General features: G+C 51.2%; 1 protein-coding gene across 2 annotated transcripts in view; it reads left to right on the top strand.

The window, feature by feature from the left end:
• The first annotated feature begins 1,901 nt into the window (after positions 1–1,901).
• TMEM268 (transmembrane protein 268) overlaps positions 1,902–13,649 on the top strand; it is a 29,487-nt gene continuing 17,739 nt past the window's right edge. For both annotated transcript variants that reach the window (XR_006960166.1, XM_047068460.1), the window contains exons 1-3: positions 1,902–1,955; positions 6,714–6,902; positions 12,716–12,825. Coding sequence is in view for 1 of the 2 variants with exons in the window: in XM_047068460.1 (XP_046924416.1) it covers positions 6,794–6,902; positions 12,716–12,825 (219 nt within the window). In the remaining variant the exon portion in view is untranslated. The remainder of the gene's footprint in view (positions 1,956–6,713; positions 6,903–12,715; positions 12,826–13,649) is intronic.

Raw genomic sequence — 13,649 nt, forward strand, 5'->3', positions numbered from 1 at the left:
GGTGGGGCCCCTGCACCCTCATGCCATAGAGCCAGCACTTAACCATGTGCTGAAGTTTCAGAGAAGCACGAGGCGCTTTGCTTTGCTGTCCAAGAATGCAGCTCACTCCCACTGGAGACATCCCATGAAGCACTTCATCCATCGTCTCCCTTAAGTCTGACCATCTCTCAGTTTAGCAGATACTGTTACCTTTCTTTCATGAAGGAGGGAACTGAAGCTCAGAGAGGTGAGCCCACCTGTGCAAGTTCGTCTGCCAGGAAGGGGTGGAGCTTGGTCAGCCAGTTCCAAAGGCCCAGGTCTTCTGTGCCTCCCTAGCAAAGGGGACTAATGCATCAACACGTTTAAGTTCATGCTGGAGTGACAAGCAGTGGGAGTGGGAGTGAAGGGAGCCTGGCAGGAAGGGCAGGAGTTCGGTCCCCGGCTTCATGCAGGGGGTGGGCCTTGCCAGACAGGCAGGATTTGGACAGGTGCTGACCTGGCCACACACCCACCAAAGGATCCCTTTCGACATCCCATCAGCAGTTAGTAAAGTTCCAACATCCCACGGGGCTCACTCTCATGTCCCCAAATTGTGTTTTCAGAAATTAGGCAAACTAAATAGGGATCTTGTGTATCTTGTTCAGTGCTGCCCAGTACAATGGCCTGGCACTTAGCAGGCAACCAGTGTCCTTCGTTGCTGAATAAGTGAATGAACTTCATCTCTAGTTACCTACTGCCTGGATCTCTACTTGCCTGGTGAGTGAAGGCACCTGGCCAGTATCTACTGCTCTGTTCCTCAATCAGTGCTCACTGCCCCCAAGCACTCCACCCCGAGGCCGAGCACTCAGCCAACTAAGTCCTGTGGCCTCAGAGGCCCCCGGCAATTTGGCAACATCTGTTGAAATTAAGAATGCATCCATTCTGACTCAGCAAGTCCACTTGGAGAAATGCAGGCTGGGGCAGGTACACAGCAACGTGGCTAGGACCATCCCAGCAAGGCCTGGGAGCCAGTGGGGACACCCCCCTCACCCCCCATGTGTCCTCCAGGGGAGAGGGACAAAGGAAAGAGTCTTCCTACAATATTTGGAGATTTATGTCTCCTTCGAAAGGAGGCAGAGCGGAGTGTTCTAGCATGAGGTGAACGCCAGGGAACTCTGTTGAATGAAAACGCAGGGTGCCCAACAGAGTAGAACAGGCTCCCTTTGGTAGAAATACACAGGCGTGTTCGTGTGTCCATATGGGCCCTATGGAGCAATACGCAAGGTTCGTGCGCTCCCGGGGCGGGGGGGGGGGGTGCACTTTTCCCTGTAGACCCCTCTGAGCCCGGAGTGGGAGGGGTGCGGCCAGCAGCCAATGTCTGGTGAGCAGCTCTGTGTCCGGCAGTTGTGAACACTTCATAGACTGTCTCATTAAAGCTTTACAGTCCCATGAAATGATCTGTTCTGTCCAGAAAACGAAGACACCGGGACATGAACCACTTGACCGGAGATAATCTAAAAAAGCCCAGAGAATTGGCTCGGAGCTCAGGTAGCCTGATCCTCCAACAGATGCTCTTAGGGTTTTAGATGCACCAGATGAGAAGCTTCTGGTCCCCAAGGCGGCCTCATCCGCCCCATCCGCCCCGGGGCCGCGCCTGTGTTAGATGGGCGGGCGGGAGACTCAGGTGCGGAGGCTCGGGTCGGGCGGACGGGCCTCCGCGGGCCCCAGAGGCGTGCACGTGGTCGGCGGGCGCGGAGGCGCTTCCCGGCGTCCCGGAGGGCGCCTGGCTGATGCAAGGGAGGTCACCCTCTGGGCCCCAGGAGCCGGGCGGGCGGCCCCTCCCGGTGGGGTGACGGCGCGGGGCGGCCCGGCCGGGGGCGGGACCGCGGAGCGCGGCGGGCGGGCGGGGCGGGGCGCGGATGCCGGAGGCTGCGGCGCGGAGGGGCTGCGGCGGCCCGGACCTTTCGCGTCCCCGGGCGGCGGCGGCGGCGCGAGCGGTGAGTGTGCGCGGCTCGGGGCGCGCGCCCGGGTGGTTGCGCGGGCGCGGGAGGCCGCGAGCCCAGATTGGAGCGGCGCGGCCGCCTGGGCGTCCTCTCTCGGCCTGGGGTCGGCGGCGCGGGCGCGGCCGGGCTCTCGGTGCGCCCTGGGCCCCGTTCCCGCGCGTGTCGTGCGTGGGAGGCGTTCTCGGGCGGCTCCTGGGGGCTGGGGGCCGGGGCCGGTGGGGGGGGGGCTTCCGAGGTGAGGAAGACTCGGTGGACAGGACTTGAAGGCAGAGACTGGAGCAGGACAGCTGCCCAAGGCCAAGGCCAGGTGTGGCGGGACATCCACGGTCCGAATGAGCCCTGTCCTGCTCGGACTCCGTTCTGGACTGGCTCTTTGACCTTGGATAGTTCACTTTCATTTCTGGGTCTTAATTTCCTCATCTGCAAAATGGAGAGCTTGGAGCCATTGTCTTTCAAGTCTTTTCCACCCTAAAACTTCTGTGACAGGCCCTCTTATGGCCTTTTGTTGGGGCTTTCCAGTGTAATGAAAACAAAACCTGACTCGAGAAAACTGTTAAGCTCTTTCTCTCTCTCTCTCTCTCTCTCTCTCTCTCTCTCTCGTCCACCTCAGTGAGGCACAAGGTTCCTGGGGAGCCTCGGCATTTTGTCTGCACAAATGGAGACCTTTGCTCAGCGGGACTTAAGGATTCTCTTCGTCTGTAGGGGCTCACCACCTAATTAGAAAAAGACGTATGACTGGAAGTTCTGGTTAAAATGCAGCATCAGCAAAGGAAACTAAGGAAACTGGGGAGTGGATGACCAGTTAGTTGCTGGAGCCCCAGGGCTGTGCTTACTCGCTGGCTCTGCCTCCACCCTGGTGTCTGGGGCTCTCTCCCAGGTCCCTCTAGGGCTGGTGCGGGGCTGAGCAGAATGGTGAGCCCAGGACATGCTGGAAGGTGATGGGTCCATGTCAGCCCTTGGCCAGTGTCGCTAAAACCCCTTCCACCCTCTGCAGCCTCCAGGTTGGACCAGGGGCTGCAGGGTGAGGGCAGAGGGCCCTAGTGGGGCCCATCCTGGCCTCTGGTCTATACGTCTCTCTGCTTGGCAGCCCTTTCTCTCACCGCCACCTCTGCAAAGCCTTTCCCCCACCCCAGGGTTCTGAGGCCCCCCATGTCCTGCCTGCTCCCTTTGCCTGCCTAGTTTGGTCATTATTTATTTCCCTTTCAGAGTTCAACTTTCCCACCATATGGGATTCCCCAGCAGGGAGGGGTGACCAAGGATTTAAGATTTTACTTTTGGTGTTAGAGTCAAGAAAGCACAGGGCCTGACACTTCAAGGTTCTTAGGGAATGTTGGTGGAGTAAAAATAGTGATAGGTGTATTCCTTCGGTGATGCCTATATGCCCCGTGCTGCTCTGAGTGATTTACATGCACAAACAGTTTTAGTCTCAGTTACCATTATTATCACCCTTTACATGTAAAGAAAGTGAGGCAGAGAGAAGTTAAGTGACTTGCTCCAGGTCACACAGGAGGGAAATGGTACAACTATACAGGTACCTTTTAACCATTACACATTATCAGGCAAATGAATGACTTCTGATTGAGACTTTGTGGGAAGCTTATTGGGCCAACTGGGATGCTGGGATTGCTTCTCAAAGACAATGCCAAGTTGTGGGATTTTGCAACTAATGGAAACTTTCCATAGGGGAAGAGTGTCTGGGCAGCTCCAGCTTGTGGGTGGTCCCTCCTGCCTGGAGGAGGGAGGGCAGGCACCTGGGTCCCACAGGCCTTTCTGAGACTCCTGAACAGCTTCTCTGGGCTGCAGGCTGCTAGCTATGACGGCCCCGGGTTTCTGGTCTGGGAAATGGGTCTAAGGTTTATGTTCGCCTCATGGGCCCAGGAGATGATCAGAGGAGATGGGGAAGGGCTTCAGAAATTGCCAGGTGCAGGGTAGGCTTCCTTGGGCTGTTGTTGTTGGTTTTGTGCTTCTGGGGCATGTAAGATAAGAGGAAGGAAGTAAGGGGTGGTGCCATAGTCTGGTTAATGCAGAGCAGTATTTGGGAATGCCTGCTGTGGGCAGGCATTGGTGGTGGTGGAGGGGGGGGGGATCAGCATCTCAGAAGCCAGCAGGAATTTGTTGTGCACCATGCCTGGGAGACATAGCCTCCCTGGACCCACTCTCTCTGTCTTTTTTTCTTTTCTTTCCTTTAAGGTGCATTAAAGAACAGGCTGAGAGATGGCCAGACCTGGGTCCTGCGGCTCAGGGCCTAGGAATTATGCGCTTGGACTTCGGTTCCCCTCTTGGTCCTACCTACATCTTCCAGCCACCCTGTCATGGGCAGGTCTCTTTATATCTTTGACTCTGAGTTTTCTCTCTTTCTGAGGAAAGAGGCCTGCTTGGTGAGCAGGGTCCTGGATGTCATGCCTGTATCTCTTTCTGTCATCCCTGCAGCAGCCATGCCAGGGAGGATTCCCTGTTCCCATCTTACAGATGAGACAGCAAGGCTCAGGGAATTAAGAACCTTGCCACAGAGCATGTGAGTGGCTGAGCAGGGATTCAAATCCAGGCTCTTGGGTATTCAAGTCATTGCTTTTTCATAACATTTTGTTACTTTGTGGCCTCAGAGCTGGGTACAGGGCAGGTTAGTGACCCCAAGTGATCTTCTGGAGCTTAAAGTCCCTGCTGACTTGAGGTGCCTGCAGCCTGCTCAGACACATGGCCCCCCACTTAGAAAGCCCCCCGCCCCCAATCTGGGTTAATGCTCTGCTGTGACCATCTTGAAATTCTTTGTCATTTTTTTTTTTTTTTTTTTAATTTTTTTTTTTTCAACGTTTATTTATTTTTGGGACAGAGAGAGACAGAGCATGAACGGGGGAGGGGCAGAGAGAGAGGGAGACACAGAATCGGAAACAGGCTCCAGGCTCTGAGCCATCAGCCCAGAGCCCGACGCGGGGCTCGAACTCACGGACCTCGAGATCGTGACCTGGCTGAAGTCGGACGCTTAACCGACTGCGCCACCCAGGCGCCCCTCTTTGTCATTTTTGAAAAGGGGACCCCACATTTTCATTATGCAGGAGGCCCCACAAATTATGTAGCCGGTCCTTTTTAAAAGACCGAGAGAAACAGAGGGTGGTGAGGGTGTGGGAGTCAGCCTCCTCTCTTTTGGAGATCTGAGCAGTGGTGATTCTCCCTCGGGCCAGCTTGGAATTAAGCAGATGTGTGCCCCCGACAGGGGACACTTGTTTTCACCAGCATCAGGAACCATGGCAGCAAAAACCGACTCTACTGGACTTTCACCAAGATGGTTAGCAAGGCTGGGGTGTCATCCCAGGGATGTAGGCAAGGTTTTCCTTGGTGATGGGTAATTTTCAGGGCCCCCGGCAGACACAGAGAGAGTAAGTGCGGGCTCCAGCCAGTGTGTGGCACTGAGGACTCTGCTTTGGCTTCAAGAGAATCCCCATGAAGGACATTGCTGCTTTGTTGACGACAGTGGCTTAGGGTCATGGCCATGCCCACTGTGCTGTCACTGACCCAACTCCTGAGACTTTGGAAGTGTTTCCAAGGTCTTTTAGCGCTAAATGCCAGGAGGATGCATTGCCTTCTTCACCCTCCTGTTTCTCATCTCCTAATAGAGAACAGGAACTATTTAACTGACAGTATTTCTGTTTTAGCTTTGGCCACCTGGAAGCTCAAAACCAAATTCTTGGCTTAGGCGTGACAACTGTGCCAAACCTCAAAGCAGCAACAGTGAGAGCTAGTATTTGTGGGATGTGTCCTTTGTTCCAGAGGCCCTTGTCTGCCCTTTATATGTATCACCGCACTGATTCTTCGTGACAGCCTTGTGGGGAAGGTACCATTGTTTGAGGATAGGGAGCTAAATCTCTTTGAGGTTAAACCACTTGCCCAAGTTTACTTAACTCGTAGGTAGTAGAACCGTTGTTTAAACTGGTTAGTCTGAACCTGGAGCCCATGCTCTTCAGCAGAAACTTCCACTGCCTCTGCTGGGGACCTTGATTGCCTGAATATCTGGTTATTTTCGTTCTTCATGGTTCTCATTTTTTCTTTCTTTCTTTCTTTCTTTCTTTCTTTCTTTCTTTCTTTCTTTCTCTTCCTTCCTTCTTTTCTTTCTCCCTTCCTTCTTTTCTTTCTCCCTTCCTTCTTTCTTTTTTCCTTCCTTTGTTCCTTTTTTCTTTTCTTCTTTCCTTTTCTCTTTCTTCCTTCCTTTCTTCCTCTTTCTTCCTTCCTTTTTTCCTCTTTCTTCCTTCCTTCCTCTTTCTCTTTCTTTCTTTCTTTCTTTCTTTCTTTCTTTCTTTCTTTCTTTCTTCTGTATTTCCTACCATCCTGATTTTTTTTTTTCTCATTTGTATTTTGCAATGTCTTCTGGAAAGCTGTTTGAGATCCTTTGTATAAATAAGGCTCCCCGTGATGAATATACTAGTTCTGTGCCTGGTTGCCTGGGTGCTCTGAATAAGGGAACAGAACTCCCAGATGCCTGGGAGTGGGGCCTGGTCATTTCATGAGTTCCAAGTGAGTGTCTGGATGTGTCTGAGCTAGAGAAGACCCAAGACCACAGGGAAGTTCTCAGTTCTCCCTTGGAGGGTTTTATTTCCTCCTCTTCACTCCTGAGAATGTTCCTCAGCAAGACGGAAAGAGCAAAGTCAGTGGAAAGACTCCTGGTGGCTCTCTCTGGTTTTGGGATGACTTTGGCCTTGGCAAGGCCAAGAAGCCCAGCCTGCCCAGGCCTGAAGTTCTTTCCTGTGCTGTTTTCTGAAGGCAAGTGAAGCTGAGTTGGCCGCTCCAGAATGAACCACAGCTCTAAGATGGGGAAGTAGAAACCCAGCTGGCTCTTTGCCATGGCCTGCGAACCTCAGATGGGCCCCAGTGGGGCAGCCGGCCCGTTGCCCACCTCCTCCCCTGGCTGGAATGCCTTGCCTGGAGGGCGTCCCCCAGGCTGGGGGCAAGGTAAGGTCATGACCCTTTATTTCCCTCCCTTCTCCCCAGGATGCTGGGCTGGACTCACATAGCACAATGGAGGGGAGGGGAGTGAAGGACACAGGAGAGCCTTTAGCTAGGGGTGGGCATTTTAGGATACATTTCTAGGCCTGTCTGTCATTTCTCCCCATTCTCTCTATCACCATCTTGTTAGACCAAATCGCTGTCACCTTCTGCTTGGATCCCTGCCGTATCTTCCTAGCTGATCTCTCCTTCTTGCCTCTTCCATTTATGTGACATTTAGAGTGACCTTTTAAAAATGCAGAACAGACCATGTCACTTTCTGCTTCAGTGTTTCCTATGGGGCTTAGTGTGAAGATCTGTCAATCGCTGGCTTGCAAGGCCTGCCTTAGTGGCTCCTGCTACCCGTTTTTTGTTCCTGCCATGCTGTCCTGCCTCAGGGCCTTTGCATCTGCTCTTTCTTCAGCTTGTTATGCTCTTTCCCTACCTCCTTTCTTCTGATTAATTTCCACTCATGCTTCAGAGCTCAGTTCAAATATCCCTTCTATAGGGAATTCTCTCCTGATGCCCCAGCCTAAGCCAGGACTCCCTGATATATTCCTGCTTCTCCCCATAGCACTTAGCATAGTCTGTAATTAAACGCTGACCTGTGTGATAAAGTGTTGAATCTCCAGCTTCCCTACTAGAATGTAAGTTCCACGAGGGCAGGGGCTCTGTGTTGTCTTGTTCATTCCTGCATTTGCAGTACCTAGCACAGGCTTGGCCTGTCGTAGATGCTCAGTACGTGTTTTGTTGAATGAACAGAATGAATGGGTGGCTGGGCATTGGCATTTTGAATTGCGGCTGGTTACTTAGATGATTTGAAACTTGACTACTTAAAAACAAGGGTTTCTTCTACTACTGTTATTGGTAAAACAGTTTACACACACACACACACACACACACACACACACACACGTGTGCACACACACCTGTGAATGCCCATTCCTTTGGTCACTTTTCAAGTTCTTTTTCTTATCTAGGTGTAATAAAAGTACTTCTAAGTAGAGACTTACTGTTCCCACTCTAAGGAACAGATGAGAGAGATTATTGCCAGGAATCCAGGAACTTGGTTTGAAAGACAAAGAGAGTCATCCTCCAGAGTCTTTGGTGTGCAAAGAGCCAGTGTAGGGAAGCAGCTGGTGTTCTCCATGCCTAGCACCCCGGTCCACATGGGTTTTCTGTGCTATGCCGTGAAATGGGGTGCTGGTCTGTGGCCCCACCCGGTGTGACCGCCCGAGTTTTGGGCACTGCCTTTGCCCGTGTTTCTTACTTTCATTTCCTCTGGTGACTTCGGACAGGTCTATTCGCCTTTCAGAGGCTCTGTTCCCTTTTCTCTGACAGTGGTACCCACCTTTTAGGGCTCTTGGAGGATGAAATGAGATTAGGACCATGAAGCCCCAGCCCTGTGCCTGGTGCCTGGTAAGGGCTCAATACTTAGAAGCTATTCTTATTGTACCTTATGCAAACTCATTTCTGCCTTTATTTTCTTTTTGTCTAGTTTCTCTCGCTTGCTTATTTTTATTTTTTTAATTTTTATTATTATTATTTTTTAAATCTTTATTTATTTTTGAGAGAGAGAGAGAGCAGGGGAAGAGCAGAGAGAGAGGGAGACACAGAATCCGAAGCAGGCTCTAGGCCCTGAGCTATCAGCACAGAGCCCGACATGGGGCTCGAATCCACAAACCACGAGATCATGACCTGAGCTTAACCAACTGAGCCACCCAACCGTCCCACACTTGCTTATTTTTAAATCTAATTTTATAATTTTATCTTTTCATATTTTATTATTTATTTATTTATTTATTTATATATTTATTATTTTTGACAGAGAGAAACAGAGTGCAGGTGGGGGTGGGGCAGAGAGAGAGGGAGACACAGAATCCGAAGCAGGCTCCAGGCCCTGAGCTATCAGCACAGAGCCCGACGTGGGGCTTGAATCCGCAAACCACGAGATCATGACCTGAGCTGAAGTTGGATGCTTAGCCAACTGAGCCATCCAAGTGCCCCACACTTGCTTATTTTTAAATCTAATTTTATATTTATTTATTTATTTATTTATTTATTTATTTATTTATTTATTATTTTTGAGAGAGGGAAACAGAATGCAGGTGGGGGTGGGGCAGAGAGAGAGGGAGACACAGAATCCAAAGCAGGCTCCAGGCTCTGAGCTGTCAGCACAGAGCCCAATGCAGGACTTGAACTCACAAACCGCGAGATCATGACCTGAGCCAAAGTTGGATGCTTAACCAACTGAGCCAACCAGGTGCCTGTTTTCATATTTTATTTTTATAAAGCCACCTTAAATCCAGGAGTGGGAGGGTAAGAACGAATACAACTAAATCCATGCATGGGTTGCTTTACTGTAACTTTTGAGTCCCAACAAGCTTGCTTTTAAATTGGCAACGACAGTGGCCAGTTATTCAACCCCTGTGTTTCTCCGAGCATTTATTTTCACCATCTCTGCAAAGCTGCGTGTGATGATATGATCCCCCTCCAAGCGAGGAAGCAGGCCAGGGATTTAGATCACTTTTTCTTTTTTTAAATGTTTTTTTAATGTTTAATGTTTATTTTTGTTTTTAATGTTTTAATGTCTCTGACAGAGAGAGACAGAGCATGAGCCGGGAAGGGCAGAGAGAGAGGGAGACACAGAATCCAAAGCAGGCTCCAGGCTCTGAGCTGTCAGCACAGAGCCCGACACGGGGCTCGAACTCACAGACCGTGAGATTGTGACCTGAGCCGAAGTCAGACGCTCAACCGACTGAGCCACCCAGGCGTCCCTAGATCACTTTTTCGTGGTTACTCTGTGAGCGAGAGGCTGGGCTACACTTTGACTCCTATAGCTAGCTGTCTAGCTTATACTTTCCTTGGCTCCCCACCTTGCCTCCACACCCCTTCCTTCTTGCAAAAACTTAAAAAAGAGAGAAAAAAAAAAAGAAAAGAAAGCAAATAAAGTTCTTTTTGGCAGGGCATCCAATGTTCTTTTACCCTTGAGATGACAGATGATAAAAAAAAAGACATAAAAAAAGAACTCTAATTGGGGGTTAGGGGCCAGGGTTCTGTCGTGTCAATTCATTTATGCATCAAACATTTATTTAGTGCCTACTGTATGGCAGGTATGAACCCAGCTCCGGGATTCAGTGTTGAGCAGAACCGGTGTGGGAGTACATAGTCTCCCACATTGGGGGATAGACTTTAATCAATTAGTTGAAAACCTATGTAAGCAAATAATTGCAAGCGTATGTACTTATCTTTGAATATGTACTCCTTTGAAGAGCAGTTCTGAGTAGGTTTAGCAGAAGGATTTGATCTGTTGGGGTGTAGTGTCAGGGAAGACTCCCTTGAGAGGTGGTTAATGAGCTGGAATATCAATGATGAATAGGATTTCACTGGGTGAAGCCCAGCGGAAGTGTTCTAGGGAAAGGGAACAGCATTTGCAAAGGCCCTGGGGTGGGAGTGAACACTGCTTGTTCCAAGAACGAAGGACGCTGGCCTTCCACAGAAGGAAGCTGAATGGCTCGAGGTGAGTTTGGCAGGAGGCTGGTTCTTCAGAGGGCTGAGCGAGTGTGGTAAGGAGGTTGGTTTTTGTCAGTAGAACACCAAAAAGCTATTGAAAGTTTTACTCGGAGGACTGAGAGCATCCGGTTCACGCACTGGCCAATGCGTGGAGAATGCATTGTAAGCAGGTAGGTTTGGAGAAACCAGTGAGGAGGCTGCCAAAGGGCACGAGGGAGAGGTGAAGGTAGCCTGGCCTGGGTTGTGGTGGAGATGCCAGGAGGTGCGTGGAGTTGAGAGACATTTTGTTGGCCCAGCTGGCAGGGCCCAGAGAGGGGCTGAGTGAGGAGGTGGAGACAATGGCGGGGGTGGGGCAGGAATTGTCAGGAAGGTAGGGCTAGTCATTTGGTTTTAAAGACTCAGGGGCGCCTGGGTGTCTCAGTCGGTTAAGCGTCCGACTTCGGCTCAGGTCATGATCTCACAGTTCGTGAGTTCAAGCCCCGCGCCGGGATCTGTGCTGACAGCTCAGAGCCTGGAGCCTGCTTCGGATTCTGTGTCTCCCTCTCTCTCTGCCCCTCACCCTCTCATGCTCTGTCTCTCTCTCCTTCAAAAATAAATAAACATTAAAAAAAATTAAAAAAAAAAAAAAAAGACATATTGCCCAGAGCTAGGCTCAGGTGACAGGAAGTTTGGGCCAGCAGATAATGTATTTATGGTTTAATCTCTTCACGCTGCCCCATTTTCTAAGCCTCGCCCACAGAAAATGTGCCAGCATATCCAGGCCCAGCCTCGCATGGCTGAACACTGGGGATCCCCCCTCTCCTGCCCACCCCAGCTGCGTGGCTGCTGACAGGGGACCTCCTGCTGTGGTGGAAGGACATCTGGATCCTTCTGTCCAGATTCTCTCTACGAGTAGCAGAAGGTAGATTTAGCTTCATTCCTTGGCTGTTCCTCCCTGGGCCGGAGGGGTTTCAGTCCCCAGGGGCTTTCACCCCAGCAGACCTCACTGGGCTGGCCTAGTCGACGTCCTGCCTGGCTTGTGGCCAGACTGAGTTGATGTGTGGTGTTTTGTGAGGTTACGCTTAATTCAGTTGGTGCTTTTGAATTGTCAAGTGAGTTGCAGATACCCTGGGGAGGGGTTACCAGTAAGTCAGTGTCTTCGTTTTCTGTGGCTGCCCTAACCAATTACCGCCCACACAGTGGCTGGCGAAAGATCCGTCCTCTGACAGTTCTGGAAGCTGGAAGTCTGACGCTGGCTTCCCGGAGCTAAAGCCCCCGTGTCGGCAGGGCCGCCTTCCTTCAGGAGCGCAGGGAGAATCTGTTTCCAGCTTCCAGAAGCCACACATACTGCTTGGCCCGTGAACCTTCCTCCACCTCAAAGGCAACAGTGTTCCATCTCTGTCTCTTTCTTCCCTGGTCACATCCCTCCTGACCCTTCAGCTGCCTCTCTCTTCCAGTTTTAAGGATGCTTGTGATTACATTGGGCCCACCCCAACAGCCCAGGAGAACCCCCCTATTTCGGGCCAGTGGATTAGCCACTTTAACTCTGTCTGTAACCTTAATTCTCCTTCGCCGTGTAACATAACATATTCATGGGTTCTGGGGAGTACGGCGGGGACATGTCTGGGGGTTCATTGTTCTGCCTACCACAGTCAGACGGAGCCCGCTGGGAATGTAATATTTGGGTGAGCTTCCTGTGTGGTGGTGTTCATACAAATGTCTGAAACATCACCTTCTCCATGTCCTTAGTTGTACAGTCTGCTTAAATATCTTTTCTGGGGCTCCTGGGTGGCTCATCTGGCTAAGCATCTGACTCTTGATTTTGGCTCAGGTCACGATCTCACAGTTCGCGAGATGGAGCCCTGCGTCGGGCCCCACGCTGATGGCTTAGGGTTCTCTCTCTCCCTCTCTCTCAGCTCCTCCCTTGCTCATTCTTTGCTGTTTCTCTCTCTCTCTCTCAAAATAAATAAACATTAAAAAAAAAATCTTTTGTGATGGGGAGCTCACTACTCCCAATTCTTTGTCTGGACAGCTCTCATTCTTGGGAGGTTCTTCCTTTATAGGGTCTTGCGTTGTGTCCGGGTAGCCTCCAGGCTCTGCTCTCAGTTCTGCCTCCTCAGGGGTTCTGGTCAAGTTCGGTCCTTCTCGCGTGGGGATTCGAGGACCGCCACCACGTCCCTCCTTGCCATGAGAAGGTTCTCGTGGCCAGAGGAGGTGATGCCATTGGGCTCCGGGCTCGTCCACAGTGGTGCTCGCTCAGCCAGGTGAAGCTTCTGGTGTGCTTTCAGAGCTCCGCAATGGCCAGGTCCTCACGGTTCTGCGGATCGACAACACCTGTGCGCCCATCGCCTTCGATCTGGGCGCTGCAGAAGAGCAACTGCAGACCTGGGGCATTCAGGTGAGTGCGGGTTTTATTGACACGCTGCCATTTTCCCCTCCTTCCAGCCACCTACCTGCTGGCCCGTCCACCTATCCTTTCATCCAGTTGTCCACAAAACATTTGTTAAACACGTACTCTGGGCTCCGTATGGTGGGAGGTATAAGGAAGATGTATTAGGAGTGTCTCCTCCTCCCAGTTACTTCACTTAACAGGTGCGTGTTTTGGGGCGCTCGTTGTTTGCCAGGCACTGTGCAGGGCACTGGGGTCCATAGAGGTGGCCAGACCCAGCGCCTGTGCTCACACAGCTCATGGGTCCCAGCACAGGAGGTGGACTCGCGCCTGATCGGGTCAGGTCAGCAGGGTACGAATGCCGCGGCAGAGGCATGTACAAGGCACCGAAGACCTTCACAGGAGAAAATGATGAGCTCGCCTGGGGGAGCGGTGGTTTCGAAAGCGTCACACAGGAGCAGATGCTTGATCTGGGAGCTTGAGGGAAAAATAGGGGTTTGCTCGATAGACAAGAGGAAGGGCATTTTAGGAGAAGGAACTGTATATTCAAAGGAAGAGTGTGTGAATTTATTAGATAATCATGCAGTGCTTTGAAGCCCAGCGATTTGAAGCCTAGGCTTCTCAGATCAGAGGTCTGGATGCAGATCTGTCTGGGTGGCTTTCAGCAGGTGAATTAACCTCTCCGGGTGGCCGTTTCATCCTCTATTAAATGAGGGCCACATTAATACCTATCAGACAGGGTGTTTGTGACGAGTAAGGAAAATAATGTGGACTGACCGTGGACAGGAAAGATACACTGCTCATTTTGCCCTGCAGATTTTAGAGTTCACTTC

The sequence above is a fragment of the Lynx rufus genome, unplaced genomic scaffold, assembly GCF_022079265.1.
Source record: "Lynx rufus isolate CCGP_SWC_20201006 ecotype Redwood Valley unplaced genomic scaffold, mLynRuf1.p SCAF_10, whole genome shotgun sequence".
In the NCBI taxonomy this organism is placed as follows: Eukaryota; Metazoa; Chordata; class Mammalia; order Carnivora; family Felidae; genus Lynx; species Lynx rufus.